At 36.3% G+C, this 18,108-nt stretch overlaps 1 protein-coding gene across 5 annotated transcripts in view; it reads right to left on the bottom strand.

Moving 5' to 3' along the window:
* The window catches only part of C8H8orf34 (chromosome 8 C8orf34 homolog), a 477,170-nt gene that overhangs the window by 359,686 nt on the left and 99,376 nt on the right, over positions 1-18,108 (bottom strand). For all 5 annotated transcript variants that reach the window (XM_025394226.1, XM_025394228.1, XM_025394227.1 and 2 more), the window contains exons 2-3: positions 11,036-11,183; positions 4,290-4,421 (exon numbers count right to left, since the gene is read on the bottom strand). In XM_025394226.1, the coding sequence (XP_025250011.1) occupies positions 4,290-4,421; positions 11,036-11,183 (280 nt within the window). The remainder of the gene's footprint in view (positions 1-4,289; positions 4,422-11,035; positions 11,184-18,108) is intronic.

Genomic DNA, 18,108 nt, shown 5'->3' with positions numbered 1-18,108 from the left:
AAAGCCTGGATGACAGCACATCTGTTTCCAGCATGGTTTACTAATCATTTTAAGCCTGCTGTTGAGACCTACTGCTAAGAAGAAAAGCTTCCTTTCAAAAAGTTACTGCTCATTGACAATGCACCCAGTCACCCCAGAGTGCTGATGGCAATGTAGAAGGAGATTAATATTTTCATGTCTGTTAACACAATGTCTATTCTGCAATCCATGAATCAACAAGTTTCATCTGGACTTTCAAGTCTTGTTACTTAAGAAATACATTTTATAAGGGTATATCTGCCATAGATAGTGATTCCTCTGATGGATCTGGGGGCAAATAACTTGAAAAAGTTCATTAAAAAGATTTACCATTCTAGATGCCATTAAGAACATCTGTGATTCATGGGAGGAGATCAAAATATTTATATTAATAGGAGCCTGGAAGAAGTAAATTCCAACCCTCATTGATGACTTTGAAGTGTTCAAGACTTCAGTGAAGGAAGTAACTGAATATATGGTGGAAATAGCAAGAGAACTAGAAATAGAAGCGGCGCCTGAAGATGTGACTGAATTGCCACAATCTCATGATAGAACTTGAATGCATGAGGAGTTGCTTCTTATGGATGAGTAGAAAAAAGTGGTTTCTTGAAACAGAATCTACTCTAGGTGAAGATGTTGTGAACATTGTTAAAATGTTACATTAGCTTAGTTGATAAAACAGTGACTTAAAATACTGCATCAACTTAAAATATTGCATCAACTTAGTTGATAAAGCAGTGACAGGGTTTAAGAGGATTGACTCCAATTTTGAAAGAAGTTATACTCTGTGTACAATGCTACCAAATAGCATCACATGCTATGAATAACTTTTTCATGAAAAGAAGAGTCAATTGGCTCCATGAGTCCATTGGCAAACTTCATTGCTGTCTCATTTTAGGAAATTGCCACAGACACCTCAACCTTCAGTAGCCACCACCCTGATCAGTCCACAGCCATCAACATCAAGGCAAGGTTCTTCACCAGCAAAATGGTTATGACTCATTGAAAGCTCAGGTGATTGTTAGAATCTTTGGCAATAAAGTATCTTTATTTAAAATATATACATTGTTTTCTTACACATAATGTTGTTGCACACTAAATAGACTACAGTAGAGTATAAATATAACTTTTTTAGATGCTGGGAAACAAAAAAAATTGTGTGACTGACATTGTGATATTCACTTTATTGCAGTGGCCTGGAACTGAACCCACAATATCTCCAAGACATGCCAGTACCCAGAATAGATACATTCATAGAGACAAAAAGCAGGTTGCCAGGGACTGGTGGGAGGTGGGAATGTTGAGTCACTACTTACATGATTGTAATGTATATGGGTACATGATTTCCTTTTGGGATGATGAAAATATTTTCAAACTAGATAGGGACTAGGTAGCATAATATTGTGAATGTACTGAATGCCACTGAATTGTACATTTTAGGATAATCTTATGTTAACTTTATGTAAAAAAAATCTTGGCGTGATTTTTTTATAAGCCATAGTAACTGGAACATCTCTAAAAATTGTTTATCTCTCTTCAGGTATGATTTTGTGTTTGTTTGTTTGTTTTGTTGTTTGTTTGCTTTTCTATGTGACTTTGTTGAGTATAGTGTTTATAAATATTAAGTCAATGTAGTTGATAGTCTTGTTCAAATCTTCTATATTCTTACTAAATTTTTTCAGTCAATTTATTCTGTTTACATCTTCCTTTAGATCTATAAATTTTTGCATCATGTATTGAGAACTTTTGTTATTGGGTGCATAACCCTTTAGTAGTATTATGTCTTCTTAATTAAATAACCTTTTATGATTATGATATGATCTCTTTATCTCTGGTAATGTCCTGTGTCTTGAGTTTTTATTTTGATATTACTCTAGCCATATAGACTTCTTTTTGCTAGAACTTCAAATTGTTTGTATCTGCATATTTTTAGTATGTTTCTTATATTTTAAAAAATCTATACTCTTTATTCAGTCTGACAATACTTGCTTTAATTGGAATGTTTAGTACATTTATATTTATTATAATTGTGGGCACATCTGTATTTCAACTTACAATATTGGTGTCCATCTTCTATTTTTCCAATCTGTCCTTTCTTTCTCTGTTACTTTTCTCCTGTCTTTGTTTTGTGAGGATGAATGATTTTTTTCACATCCCATTATAATGTGTCTACTAATTTTTAATTTAAGCATTTTGTGCTAGTTCTCAGTAATGCTTTAGAGAAGAAAAATGCATCTTTAATTCATCACAATCTATGTGCAAAGATATTTTATTACTTCAGAAATAATTTGTTTTAACAAGTATTTCTAAAGAATAACCCTTAATCTGTTGTGCTCTTATTGTCGTATATATTAATTCTACATATGCTATTTAAAAAAAAAACATGCTATTTTATTATTATTTCTGCTTTAAAAAGCTTGGTAACAGTCTAGTAAAACTAGAGGTTGGGAGTAGGTTACCTGAGTAAAAAGGAGTATAATCAGACACCAGACTACCAGCAGCACCCTGTGGCTAGATAGCATCCTATAAAGAGCACAGGACCTGCACAATGAGCGGGCCTTTAGGCATTCTCCTCTTAATGATGAAGTGGTCAAATCGAGAACTGATTCTATAATTTAGTAATCTCCTAAGGTTTTGAACTTATCATGGAAGAGAGCAAGAGTAAAAAGACAGAGAGGTAGGGATCCATGATGAAAAGGGAGACTGAGACTTTATTCATTGCATTTTTTGTTTCTTCCTTTATTCATTTTTATCATTTAGAATTTATTAATTGAAACAGGCACTATGTTGGGTATTACTAACTATACTGTTGTAAAAAAGACATGCAAATTTTAAACTTGAATATTTTTTTAAATGTTTGAACCTAATTCTATATACCAAAATGATGAAGCGGGACAATTTGGTTACAATCACAATTTCTAGAGAACATTTTAAGTTGTTCACACTTCATATAATTCTCACAAGAACTTGATGTGGTTAATGCAATATTTTTTTATGAGTACCACTATGTAAATGAAGCTGCTCATAAAGTTAAATCTAGTTGCTTTCACAAATGACCCAGATGCAGATTCCAGTTAGCACATAGTGGTTTTCAAACATTTTCAAACAAAGATAAATATTTTCTGCCTACTCCTTTCTCTGTTGAAACTAAAATCAAACATCTCACCCTGTAACAAGCACAAGGAATTGATGTATAAGAAGAACAGCTTGCAAGCTCTCTTTTCTTCTAAGAATAGCTGTGATTTGCTAGAGGTTCCTGAGATTTTTTGACATGTTTATACATATGTGGGGATAGCAGAGCACTGGAGAATCCCAGTAGCTACCAAAGCAGTGGGACATTGAGAGAGAAGAGATATTTAGGTGGTATAGCTTGGATATTTGTCCTCTCCAAATCACATGGTAAATCTGATCACCAATATTGGAGGTGGGGCCTGGTGGAAGGTGTTTGGGTCATGGGAGTCAATTCCTCATAAATGGCTTGGTGCTGTCCTCATGGTAAGGAGTGATTTCTCACTCTATTAATTCTTACAAGATCTGATTGTTAAAAAGAGCCTGGCACTTCCCTCCCCTCTCTCTTTCTCCTTCCTCTCGCCATATGATGCGTGTGTCCCTTCACCTTCTGCCATGGGTGGAAGCTTCTTGAGACTCTCACAAGAAGCAGATGCTAGTGTCATGCTTCTTGTACAGCCTGCAGAACTGTAAGCCAAATAAACCTCTTTGCTTTATAAAATACCCAGCCTCAGTCATTCCTTTGTTGTAACATAAAAACAGACATTAAAGTAGTAGGGAAGAGAATAAATATAGGGACTTCCATCACAAATTAATCAGTAGGATTTCAGGAAAATCCCAGATGAAATATTTTTTAAAAAAATTTTACTAAATGTTTTGAATAGAAATCTTCTTTGCTTCTACTCTAAGAGATTTAATTTGCTTTTATGTACTTCATTAAATATAGGTAGGTACTGCTTTCAATATGATGTAATGCTGCAATTGACTATGAGAGGCAAGAGACCTGCTCCATGCAGTTTATATTCTTCAAGGAATATTATATTCAAAAAGGGTCTAAGTGAATTACACATGTTTGAGAATATAAGCAAGCAAATAGATACATATGAATAAAGATCAAATGCAGAGTAAAAGTGAAATTCACTAAGATTAAAGGCCAGAAATATCAGATGAAAAGTTGGGCTTCAATGACCACCTTTTCTTCATTTTCTTAACAACATAAACTTACATGCTTTGAATAGCATTTGAATAAGAAACTTCCTTACATGATTTGGAGTCCGTTGATGGTGGAGAAATATTAGACACAGCAAGGTCACTTTTTGATTTTTTAGGCTTCTTTGCATTTAATTGCCAAGGTTTATCATAGCTTCTGAAATCCCTTCTTGTTCCTTTGGATTCTGTTAAAACAAAATATATATCAAATCGCAACAAAGTGATTTCAAGATTGAACAAAAACCAAGTCCACGAGTCATTAAATACACTTGACAAAACATACAGGTCACCTCAGATCAAAAATAATGTACACACGCAAAAGTACTTCTTGTTTAATTTCATCTGTAAATTCGACTTTTAAATCTGCTATGAATCAGTTTTATATATTCATATGATTAAGATTATATCATATAAAACTATGAAATTGGCAGGGTGTGGAGGCTCATGCCTGTAATTCCAGCACTTTGGGAGTCCGAGGTGGGTGGATCACCTGAGGTCAGGAATTTGAGACCTGACCAGTATGGTGAAACCCCGTCGTCTCCACTAAAAATACAAAAATTAGCCGGGTGTGGTGGTGGGCGCCTGTAATCACAGCTACTCAGGAGGCTGAGACAGGAGAATTACTTGAACCCAGGAGGCAGAAGTTGCAGTGAGCTGAGATTGTGCCACTGCACTCCAGCCCAAGTGACAGAGACTCTGTCAAAAACAAACAAACAAACAAACAAACAAACAAACAAAAAAACCCACACACACAAAAACACACACAAAAAAACCAAAAACCAAAAACCCATGAAATTAATTTGAAATTTTTTTCAGGCATGGGTTCCCTTCACTTAAAATAACATTCTATGAATGTCATGGAATAAAGCATTGCATTCTGTTGTAAATAAAAACAAACATTTCAGTAAATTTCACTCACTTGATGCCACCTTATCTATTATAACACATAAAACCATTGATATTCACCTAAATCAATTTATCTTCTATTGCAAGAAAGATAAATTTAAATCAACCAACACTGTTGCTTTGAAATTCCCCTTAGAAGGTGGTCACTGTCTTTGCCATTCCACAATTAAAGGGCCTTTCAAGAGTTCATCCATCTTGACTTCTTTTACAAGAATTTCATGTTTTTATACAGAACAATCTTTTTCCTCATCCCCATATCACCTGATAACTCTTTCTTCATCTCATTTATTCCTTCCTCATCTTCCATTCCTCTAATCTATGTGGCATTCTTTAGTTTCTTTATGCCTTCTTGTCTTAATTTACAAACTTAAAAACCACCCTAGCTTCATGGATGACTCATGAGTCTTTCTCCGGCCATTCACTTATAAATAACTAACATACATCATTACACATTAATGGATTCCTCAAACTTTCATGTTAAGGTTGTACTTAACTAGCTGTTACCCAATTTGTCCACCTCCAAAATCCCATTAAATACCAAAAAGCCATGAAAATTCTAAAGCATTAGGAACATAAATATTTGTCCATGATCTGCTAGAACCCAGGAAGTATTTCCATAGATAAGGTTAAGAGAGGATATAGGCCAGTCAGAAAGAGAATGGAAGATTTCTAGGTATCTACCCCAAACTTGGAATCATCTCCTTATGTTGTTTCACAGTCTTTCAGAATTTGTCTTTCTACATCCATTCATGGACTATCAATTCTTCTAATGCAACATAGGTAATGGGAGAAAAAAACCTTGGTCATAAAATATGGCATCTCATGATATAAAGGAATATTATAAAGGAATATTAAATGGAGCCAGAGTGGAATGAAATGAATGTTGTGGCTTTCTTTATTCTCTACTTATAGCAAGAAATTTTCCGTATTAATTCAAATAATTTAGCAATGATATGTTTATCTAATTCATTGGAAAGAGATAAGAGATAGTAAGTCATGCATCAATTTTGCAGAAGCTTAAAGGATTCAACTAATATTGAAAATTTTAATACCCACCATGATTTCACCTCTCTAAAGTTTTGAAAAGAATCCAAATAGTTCCAAGATATATGGAGAGAGAACAAAGAAGAGTCCACCTACACTATTTGTTGATAAATCTAGAACTGGATAGAACATTCCTCACTGAAGTTTGAATAAAAACAGAAAATATTATTCTAAGAATCATTTAATAAAAAACAAGAATACAGTATTCACAATGCAGAGGTAATCATAGTTTTAAAAAATATTTATAATGGAAAGCCATTAAATGTTGGAATGTGACTGTGACTGTTTTGTCTTCTCAGCAAAAATAAAGAAAGTGGACTCAATGAAGCCAAAAGAAATTAGAAAGGAGATAGGCTAACCAACCTATGAATAAAAATGTAACTATGTACAGAAACAATAAAAAGAAGATGAGATAAAGAAGCAGCAACAGGAAACTAAAATGCAATACCAACATTTAAATTTGTGTTCAAAGCCAGAAAGAGAAAACCGATAGTGTAGAAAATTGAATCAGTGACACACAGAAAACACTTTGCTTGATACACTTCTCTAGAGGACAGTCAACAAGGAAAGGCAAATACAATGCCAAATGAAATGAGAAAAACAGAGAACAGTAAATAAGACTCAACTTACACATAATAGATTTTCCTGAAAAATCATAGTTGACATTCCAGCAAAACTTTTGAATATTAGAGATAAAAAAAATTTGTAAGTATTCAAGAAAAATCATTTGTCTTTTATTCCTACAAAGGAATAAAAATAAGGCTGTTTTCAAGATTCTCCTCCACAATATTAAATGGCAGACTTTTAAGGAGAAAATGTTGTGTCCCAAGTTGCTAGATATATTTAAAGGCAACAAGAGAATATCTTCAGATATTTCCGAAAAGTATGATACCCATGTACTTTGAATATTGAGACGTTTTCTAGCTAATTAAAAGATGCACCAGGCTGGGCGTGATGGCTCACACCTGTAATCCCAGCACTTTGGGAGGCAGAGGTGGGCAGATTACGAGGTCGAGAGATTGAGACCATCCTGGCCAACATGGTGAAACCCCATCTCTACTAAAAAATACAAAAAAAAAGTCAGCTGGGCATGGTGGTGCATGCCTGTAGTCCCAGCTACTCGGGAGGTTGAGGCAGGAGAATCGCTTGAACCCAGGAGGCAGAGGTTGCAGTGAGCCAAGATCACGTCACTGCACTCCAACCTGGTGACAGAGCGAGACTCTGTCTCAAAAAACAAAACAAAACAAAAAACCAAAACAAACAAATAAAAAGATTCACTAAAATCAATAATTCGAAATTATAGTCAGAGTTTAAAGTGGCATTATTTACCATCATTCAATTATAACCTCTTCAGTTTCATTCATATCCAACAATTCATCTATGCTTTTCTCTTCCTTCCTGCCATACTTTCCCCTCTAAAATTTTTCCTCTTCCTCTGGGCCATACCTTCCACATAAACACTCTTCTATCCTCAAATGTCCCCTTTCATGTCTTAGCACAGCCCCCATTCTTCCCACGATAGCGTTCCCTCCTCTGCAGCTTCCTGGGATGATTGATGCTCTTGCCACATGTCCCATTTTCCACCAACCACAGGCTGTGGAAGCAGGGCTGGATTTCCTGATTCAGTGAGGCTTCTATGATAGAAGCCTCAAGAGTAAAGTAAAAGTGTCTGTTCTCTTAAGGGAAATGTCACTTAGCTATACTACTCATTTCTCTTCATTATCACACATTATCACTACCTTTTCGCCTCTGATCAATCTCACAGCCTTACTTCAGACAGTGGCATAGTCTTTTCCTGTCTCTTGTCCTTTCAACAACTTGAAAGAAACTATACTGACCTATTTATCCTTAGACAAACCATGCATTAAGCCTCATACTTCCTTGCCCTGCTCAACTCTGAAGAGCTTCGCTTCCCTGATATTTCTGCTACCCGTAAACTAAAGCTGCCCACAGGATTTTCTCATTATCTGGAATCATTCCACATCAAACGTCTTGATCTCAAATATCACAATCTCTCAGCACAGCTTGTATCCTTCTGCATTGCTCATATTTTCACCATATTGATCTCCTGAAAGTTTTGATTGGCTTTCTCTGTCTGAACTTCCCCCTCCACTTGCTCTCTACTTCTCAGACAGCTTGATCACCTGCAGTTTGCTCACAAATACCCTCAACTCCTTTGGCAAAACTGTTCTCCCACCCTTGCTGTAGTAACACAACCACAATTCTCAAAGTCTCCCAAACTGTTTTCTCTCTTCCTTCCCAGAACTTTCTGGGCACTGCTAGAGAAAAATAACAATCTTACTCATGGTTTCCATGATTCATTAATAATAATTAATTCATGTCCTCGACTTCAGTTAGGCCCCAGAACTGCATGACAATCTTTTTAAAAAATTTTCCTTTGCCAACTCTTTTTTCCTTTCTCTTGGTGACTTTCCATAATTGGTGCACTTACTTCAGTCTTCCCTATCTGACCCCTCAACCACTTGTCTTGGCAAATGCCCTCACCACATAATAAATAGACAAAATTTAGGGCACGTGAAATCATCTCACACTTGCCTTCTCCCAGTCCATCCCATACGCTATCTATAAATTGGACCCACATCTTCCTTTATTCTTTCACTCTTACTGTTATCTGTATGAAATTGAAGGTCACATCTGGGACTCCTGCTTTGACCCATCCCCAAAGCTTTAGACTCACATCCAATAGCCTGCTAAAATTATCTACTCAAGTGAGCCACAAGAAACTAAAATTCATCAACAGGTACTAAGAGAACTGATAGAATAACATGGTAGTTCTTAACCATGATCTCTTTCCCATGGTATTTCCTCCCACATTATCCCCACCCCTCAAATGCAGACAGGACTTTTAACTTGCTTTGAAACAGTAGAATATGGCAAAGGTGATGAGGTGTCAATGCTATGATTACATTCTAGTATATAAGATCCATCGTAGTAGATTGGAATGAGAAAAATGCCCTTGTTAACTTTAAAGAAGTGGGTTGCCGGCTGGGTGTGGTGATTCACAACTGTGATCCCAATGCTTTGGGAGGCTGAAGTAGGAGGATCACTTGAGCCCAGAAGTTCAAGGTCATGGTGAACTATGATCATGCCACTGCACTAAAGCCCAGGCAATAGAGCAAGACCCTGACTCCATTTTAAAGAAGAAAAAAAGAAGGAAGAAGGAAGATGAAGAAGAAGGAGGAGGAGGAGGAGAATAAGAGGAAAAAGAAGAAAAGGAGGAAGAATTAGTAAGCTGACGTGATGGGAGAGACATGTGGCAGGGACTCTGGGTTGCACCTAGGAGGCGAGAGTAGCTCCTGGCTGAAAGTCAGTCAGAAAATAGGGACCTCAGCCATATAGCTGCAGAAAATTAGTTCTGCCAACAGCCCAAATGAGCTTGGAAGCAGATTCTTTCCTAGTCCAGCCTCCAGATGAGAATGTAACCCAGCCAACAAGTTGATTTGCAGACCTGTGGGACCAAGCAGAGGACTCAGCTAAATCATGCACAGACTTCCGACACGTAAACACTGAGGTACTTAATGTGTGCGATTAAAAATGCAGAGTTGGCCGGCGCAGTGGCTCACATCTGTAATCCCAGCACTTTGGGAGGCTGAGGCCGGCAGACCACGAGGTCAGGAGACCAAGACCATCCTGGCTAACACGGTGAAACCCCGTCTGTACTAAAAATACAAAAAATTAGCCAGCTGTGGAAGCGGGCGCCTGTAGTCCCAGCTACTCGGGAGGCTGAGGCAGGAGAATGGCGTGAACTCGGGGGTGCGGAGCTTGCAGTGAGCCGAGATCACGCCACTGCACTCCAGCCTGGATGACAGAGTGAGACTCTGTCTCAAAAAAAAAAAAAAAAAAAAATGCAGAGTTCAATATACTCCTATCTCTTCAGATACTGATTTATAAAATATGGACTCACATGAGCTACAGCAAATTCATAGATACTCATCTGATCTGCGTTTATGGGTACCATCTTGGTACCTATAAACCAAAGCCCCTGCCTACCTACCCATTCTACTTAGAATCTAAACCCAAGAAAGTTAAGGCCAAGAAGGCATTCATACGAGATACAACCAAAGAAGACCAAAATCCTTGCATGGGATCCCATAAAGCATGAAGAGGCGGAGAGAAGAGATCATACCATCCAAGGAAAGTCATTTGGAGTACAGTCGGATTTCTACCGGAATCAGACAAGAAGTTGGTTACCCAAGCAATGGGCATGAGGGGATTTGGATTTGAAAGTAAATGTCAAACTAACAGACCAATGTGTAAACACATTTTATGAGCAAAGACTGAGGTCATGTCTACCTAATTCTTTCACCAGTGTTTACTGGGGAGATGAGGCTATTATACACTCAGAAAACTAGTTCCCTGATGTAAAGAGTCAGTGAATCTTCCCAAGGTTTACTACACAGGATAAAATTGGGGCATGGAGAAATAAAGAACAATCATCAATTTGGGCAACAAGAAAAGTAATCCTGTAGAACTCTACTATTATCTTTCTATATAGATAAGCTATAAGCATTTAATTCAAATTATTCATTAAAAATAAGTTTAGGATAACTAGTTTGCATTTATACAGGATAAAATCTTTTGATGCAAATCTGAATCTTATCTGTATTAAAATGGAATGTGCTGATTCTTGTATTTTGATACATAATACATTACAATATATTCAAATTTAATAATTTATGACAAATTTTAGCACGTAGGTAAGGTCAGAGATGAACACATGAAAACTTCGGTAACTATCTATCTAGATTTATCTTATTAGAATCAAAGGGTTTTGAAATTTTGACATTAAATGAATCCCAAATTAACTGCATATATATTCTTCATTTACCTGATGTTTCGCTTTCTGCCCATAGAGCTGCAGATCCAGACAAAGTTCTTTGAAGTTGTCCACGGTTCCCTTGTTTAGACTGAAGATGGTCAATGAGAAATGGGATTGGCTGGTCAGGTGTCTCAGTTATTAACTTGGTCATTAATTCCTGAAGGCAGAATAGAGTGCACAATTATAATTAATAATAACAGCAACAATAATAGCAAACACTTACTTAGCATTTAATATTGTCAGGCACTGGTCTAACTGCTTTATATACAGCAACTAACTTCGTGCTTATAACAATATTTTCAGACAGTTACTGCCCTCATTCTGAGGAAACAATAGCAGAGAAGTAAATTGTCCATGTTACAGAGCTAATATGTGGCAAAGCCAAGATAAATTTATTTTTTATTTTGTGTTATACTTAGCCAACAACATACTAAAAGTTTAATCTAAATTCCTTTAAAATTATAGCTTAAGAATTTTAAACTTCAGTTTGCTGTTTTGAGAGATATCATTATAAACTAAACTTTTGCTAAACTTCACCATCTACCTTATATAAATGTCATTTTTCTTCTTCTTAATGGTATAAAAATAACAAAAGTGAAGAAATTTTTCTTGGAATTAAAGAAACAAGTAATAAGCCACAGACTTATAGAAACCAAAAAGTGTCTTAAAGTAGTCTCCAAGAAATACAGAATTTTCTTTTTGTAGAAATTCCTGATGCGTTTCCTTCCTTCTTCCTTCCTTCTGCTCTTTTTTGAGTTGAGCAATGGTGAGTTATCTACCTGCAAGGCAGGCTGTTCCATTTTGGACAGCTCTAATGATACTTTAAATTGGGCTGAAATCTGCCCAAGGGTAAGATCTACATTTTTTTTTTTAATATTTTCCAGTCAGGAACACCAAAGAGCAATCTCCAATTTGCAGTCCATTAGAATCCCTAGATTGTTCAAATATGAACAGCTGTCAAGCCACATGGATATCATTTTGTGCTGTGTAATTGGGTTTGTGAACTTATGTGCACCATTTATATTCATATCAGTCACATTTCATCTTGTTGGTTTTAGCCTAGAATTCCAGTCTGTTCATTGCTGTTTTAAGCTCAGATTCTGTGAGAGGCAGTGGTTCTAGTGCTCAAAAAATCAGATATTAAGAGAGCTAACAAAAGTGTTACTGGAAATTCCCCAGTGCATCTTTTTTTGTTGGTGGTGGTCTGTTTCCTTTGCCTTGAATGATGTTCTCTTATGGTCAGATGGCTGGTTTGTCATCCTTCATTCTCCAATGATACCTCTACGAGAGGTTACCCTAACCAATCTTCAGAAGTCTTTATTACTTTATCATTTTATCTTCTTCACAGCATTTAGCCCTCTCCAGAATCATTTTGTTTAATATTTGCTCACCTGTTTGTTATCTCTCTCCTCCCCCACCCCTACTGTAGCACTTGGAAAAGGACTTGCTTAGTTTGATATCAGTTTTCTCTGTAGGGCCTAGAACTCTGCCTAGCTCATAGCTGGTGCTGAATCAGTACCTATTGAATGAATGACTCAATGAATTAATCAACCAATCAATGCTTGTTTTATTGACTACAGGTAGATATTAGTAACTAGAGTCCCTTATTGTGCCAATAAATAACAATTAAACCTTTCATAGCCCAGGAAAATATAGTGCTCAGACATGCTATATAAGAAACTTCTGTTCAGGTTATCTAAGGGATATTTATTTACATTTTTAAGTCTAGGAAAACATGGCTTTCTCTGGGCAGAGGTTAAATGGATTTTGCAGATAACAAGATTCCAAGTTGATCACAGAGTCATGGATTAAATATTTCTGCATATTTAAAAAATGTGTAGATTGAACACAGAGTTAGAAGTAAAAAGAGCAAAGCATTTTTACCACAAATACATTATGATGCAAGATATTTATTAGACAAGTGTAATACTTTGTATATTCTGAAAAACAAGTAAGCAAACAGTTGTCACCAGTATTATTCATTTCTGCTATTTAATATTTCAATTATCATAGTTATAAATAAAAAAGGCCATTCTGCTACTGTTGTGGAGGTAATTGTAAAGTAATGCAGAGTTCAATTAAATCCTAATTATACATCTGTGGAATGCAATCTAAAACATTTTGGATTTCACCTCTATTATGTATTATGTTTTATTTGAACTAATTTTATATTATAAAGAGTTTCAGAAAATAGAAAAAAAATAAATAGAAGGTACAACTGGATTGCAATTGTCACAGAATATCTGGACACTCAGATAAAGCAAAATTAAGTCAGGTAATGGAACTTACAAGCCACAGCCATTTCTATCCTGACACCTCTAAAAATCTCATAGTTTTTGTTTTGTTTTTGAATTTACCCTTCAAAGTGGATGGAAAGTTTCTAGATTTCTTTTTTTAATAAACTGAAGTGTTCCTACATTTTTCATTAGAAGTTGGATTATACAGTCATAATAAACCAAGTAATTACTATTAAGTTTTAAAATTGTATCAGTCTATTAACTATTTTGGATATATTTGTATTGTATCAATCAATATATGAGATTAAGGTACAGGACAAGTTCAGTCATGAGCAAAATGATCATAGTTGATGTTTGCAATAGGGTATGTTGAATATCTTGGTTGGACAAGAGTCTAGTTTTAAATGACTGTATTTACAAGAGCAATTACCCTGCTTCTGACTTAACCCATGTATCTTCTGGACTTGAATCATTCTGAGGACTTGAACTTGACAGAAACCCCTTTCCCAGACATGAAAATTTAAATCCTTAGATTTGCCAATCATGGCAATAAAAAGATTGATTTCTTTCCACCACAAGAATTTAGAGCCACAGAGATAGACCTGAGGGACCAATAGATTTGAAAAGGTGAGAATCAAGTTGCCCAGCTAGTATGTTAACTTGCAGTAGAAATCAATTGCAGAAAGTTTTACAGGAATCATTCACCATAGGAAAAAATGTATTCTAGAGCATCAAGCCAGTTTCAGGTACATAAGCTGAACGCCAGTAGGAAATGGCACTTCCAGGGAGAGAGAAGAGCCTCACCTTCAATTCTTACCATCAGTTCAAGAGTCGTGACATGAAATTCCCTGGGAGAATAGGAATTTCTCAGGCTGTGGGTGTATATAAATTAATAGAACAATGAAGTGGTAAGAGCACTCCTACCCTGGAACAAAATGTTTGTGGACGTTTTAGACTAAGTCCTCAGGGATTGATAGAATGTAGGTATCAATTTTAATACCATAGTGTGTGCACTCCCAGGCTAGTTAAACTGGGACATACAAGTTGCAAACAAAATAAATTAGCAGCTGTCACCAACAGGAGTTTTAGTTCATACTTGTATCAATAAAATTAATATAAACAATATGCAGTTGAAGATACAGGAAACTAGTGATTAGACACTCAGGCTTCGAAATCTGATAGCCACTATTTTTCTTTTCTTTTCTTTGAGGAGTCTCACTCTGTCACCCAGGCTATGGACAGAGTGCAGTGGCACAGTCTCAGCTCACTGCAACTTCCGCCTCCTAGGTTCAAGCTATTCTTCCACTTCAGCCTCCTGAGTACCTGGGACTACAGGTGTCACCATCACACATGACTAATTTTTGTATTTTCTGGTAGACATAGGGTTTCTCCATGTTGGCCAGGCTGGTCTCAAACTTCTGACCTCAAGTTATCCACTGGCCTTGGCCTACCAAAGTGCTGTAATTATAGGCATGAGCCACCATGCCCAGCCTAATAGCCACTATTTGAATCCCTCATCTCCTACTTTAACATTCATAGTCCATCTATTAGATGTGAAAAACAATAGTAGCTACATCATACAGTTGCCATGGAGATTAAATAAGATAATGACTGCAAAGCACCCATTAAGTGCTTGAGCTATATGTAGCCTTCTGTGATGGACTAACACCTCTTTCTAAGGCTGGGAATGAATTCTCAGAAATCTCGGTATGATCTGGGTTAGAGTTTCCCAGTGAAAGAAATGTGTAGGAGATTCAGAAAGCAGAGCGAAGCATAAAAATATTAATCTTCGGAGTTGATTGCAGGCAGATGTGACAACAGATGACAGATTCACAACAGCTTCCTAGCAAGCTTGTGGAAACCTCCACTGCTGACTGAGATAGCGATGAGAGCTCCACAAAGACACTGAAGAATTGCAGCAGCTTCCAGGCAAGCATTTGAGAACCACATGCTTCTCTGCTGCAGGCTGGTATATTCAGGGTCAGCTCCTCTGACCTTTGGTGATACCCCCTCCAACTTCAGCAGCATTTCCATGTCCTCTGTGGCCCAACCTTCTAACTCTCTATCATAAACCCATTTTTAATATGCCCTATTTAACACAGATACATAGAGTGGTTTCCATTTTCCTGACTTAACTCTTAGTGATGTACTCCCAAAAAGTCTTAGCCAATATTTTTATTTTTACTATTATTTTTCTACATTTATACAACATATAGTTTACATATTTATATTATATATTTATGTTTATTATTACTACTATTATTACAATATTTATCAATATACATTTGTAATATTATATATGATAATACACATTTTATTGGACTTATATTTTTTAATAATAAAATGAATCAATGTTCTCTTAATAACGTTTTTTATCAATAGAATCTTTAACTTCAGGAGTATACTACTTAGTAAGACAACTCCCTGCACTAATACCTGTTTCCTTTATTGTTAATTATAATTTTGTTGCTGGTACAAATACGTTTGTTTTAAAATTATAAATGCATACGATTACAGCACTATTTTCAATAGCAAAGACTCAGAACCAACCCAAATGGCCATCAGTGATAGACTGGATAAAGAAAATATGACACATAAACCATGGAATGCTATACAGCCATAACAAAGTATGAGTTCATGTCCTTTGCAGGGACATGGATGAAGCTAGAAGTCCTAATTCTCAGCAAACTAACACAGGAATAGAAAACCAAATACCACACGTTCTCACTCATAAGTGGGAGTTGAACAATGAGAACACATGGACACATGGACACAGGAAGGGGAACATCACACACTGAGGTCTCACATCACACACCTGGGGGCAAGGGAAGGGAAGCATTAGGACAAATACCTAATGTATGCAGGACTTAAAACCTACATGACGGATTGATAGGTGCAGCAAATCACCACGGCACATGTATACCTATGTAACAAACCTGCACGTTCTGCCCATGTACCCTAGAACTTAAAATAAAAGAAAAAAAGGAAAAAAATGCATACAAAGACAAAATTCCTTTTCACAAATTTTGAAAAGCAACTTAGAGAATATAAATCATTATGCAATTATTGAGTGAAAATTTATATTTTGCAACGTGAAAGGGCTACTGGAATTTAGGGGTCTAATAACCAGTAACAGTTAACCTTGCACTGCTATTTAGAAAATTAGCATGATTGAGCTGGAGAATGAATACTAATTAGTAACGATGATCGTCTCAAAATGCATTTTAATGTTAATTTTCATTAGATAAAAGCAAAGTCATAAGTAAGTTGGTAACTCATCATAGACTCATTTATTATTAAAACTGGAATGAGTCTTTAAGCAACAGTAGAAATTATTAGTAAAAGATCCATTTCATGTGCTAGAACCTGTAAGATTCCTTGATTATAAAACAAAAGAGCACTTGGGCGCACAGAAACTTCGATTTGTACACAATATTCCTGGTGTTTACCCATTCGTGTAATGAGCCTCTAAGGTTTCAACGACTTCAGGTTAAAAACCCTGGCCCTGGGTACCACAGCACATAGCCAGCATGGCACTCTGCGTAAAAATTTGTGATTTGGGACTAACTTACTTTTTGCTTCATTTCCCTAACAGGAAAGTAATGCTTGTATCCCTTTTAACCTCAGGAGAAAGTTCTTAGGAAACAAAGTTAAAACCATTTCCAAAATCCCAGGAATCTTTTACTACATGACCTTTTTTGTTAAATCAATACATATGCAGGGCATTGTACTCTATTAATGATGGAGGTGGTACCAATTAAATATATTTTTTATTCAGCACCCATAAATTATTACCAATATTAATAGCATATGGCATGTTATCAGCTGTAGAATGTTATTTAGTTCACAACTAGCATTAAAATCTGATAACTGAATTTATTTACTCTAAATCTGCATCTGTTTCAATTTTGTTTTTAATTAAATCTCTATTAAAAATTTGCGTTTGAGATCATGGCCTTCCAAACATTCATCCCCACTGCCACTACCCAACAGTATTTCATAAATAGGCAGGTAATAAGCATGGAATTGACAATGAATACATGAAAAAATATCCACTTGATATTTGGTTGCCTCCAAAAATGTACTTTATACTCAAACCGCCCCCATTTAAAATTGATGTCACCTTTCCCAGTGGATGAAATTCTACTTGGTTTCCTCCCGCACTCATAGCCCATGCATGCCTTTTCTCTCATTCTATTTTTTTCGAATGGCAATAGAATGGTAAGGATGTTTTTTCTGCCTCATTACACCCTTAAGCTGTTATGAGTTTTGGTTTAAGTAAAAAACAGGTTCCAATGCAGTATCTAGGTTTCCATGCACAGTGAGAACAGGACAGGCATCTCTCTGATCTCTTTCTGTCAGATTCTTCCCTGACATTCAGAGATCTCAGATTGTCCCCGATGGCTCAACCTTCCTCCACCTCAGATCCAAATCCACACCGGCCCTAAATCCACTTCGCTTATTCCCAGTCAAAACTGTGATTTCAATGGAAGGCTGAACCCAGCAGGAAAGCAATGTGAATAGTAATGATTTAAAATGTCAGTCTTTTACTGAGCACTACGGGAGTCCGAGATAGGCGGATCACTTGAGTTCAGGAGTTCAAGACCAGCCTGACCAACATGGTGAAACCTTGTCTCTACTAAAAATACAAAATTAGCTGGCCATGGTAGTGTACATCTGTAACCCCAGCTATGCGGAAAGCTGAGGCGGGAGGATCACTTGAACCCAGGAGGCGAAGGTTGCAGTGAGCCGAGATGGTGCCACTGCACTCCAGCCTGGGCAACAGAGAGATACTCTGTTTCAAAAAATAAATAAAATAAAATATCAGTCATTTATTGAGTCTGA

The sequence above is a fragment of the Theropithecus gelada genome, chromosome 8 (assembly GCF_003255815.1).
Source record: "Theropithecus gelada isolate Dixy chromosome 8, Tgel_1.0, whole genome shotgun sequence".
In the NCBI taxonomy this organism is placed as follows: Eukaryota; Metazoa; Chordata; class Mammalia; order Primates; family Cercopithecidae; genus Theropithecus; species Theropithecus gelada.
This window is presented reverse-complemented; position numbering and strand designations above follow the sequence as displayed.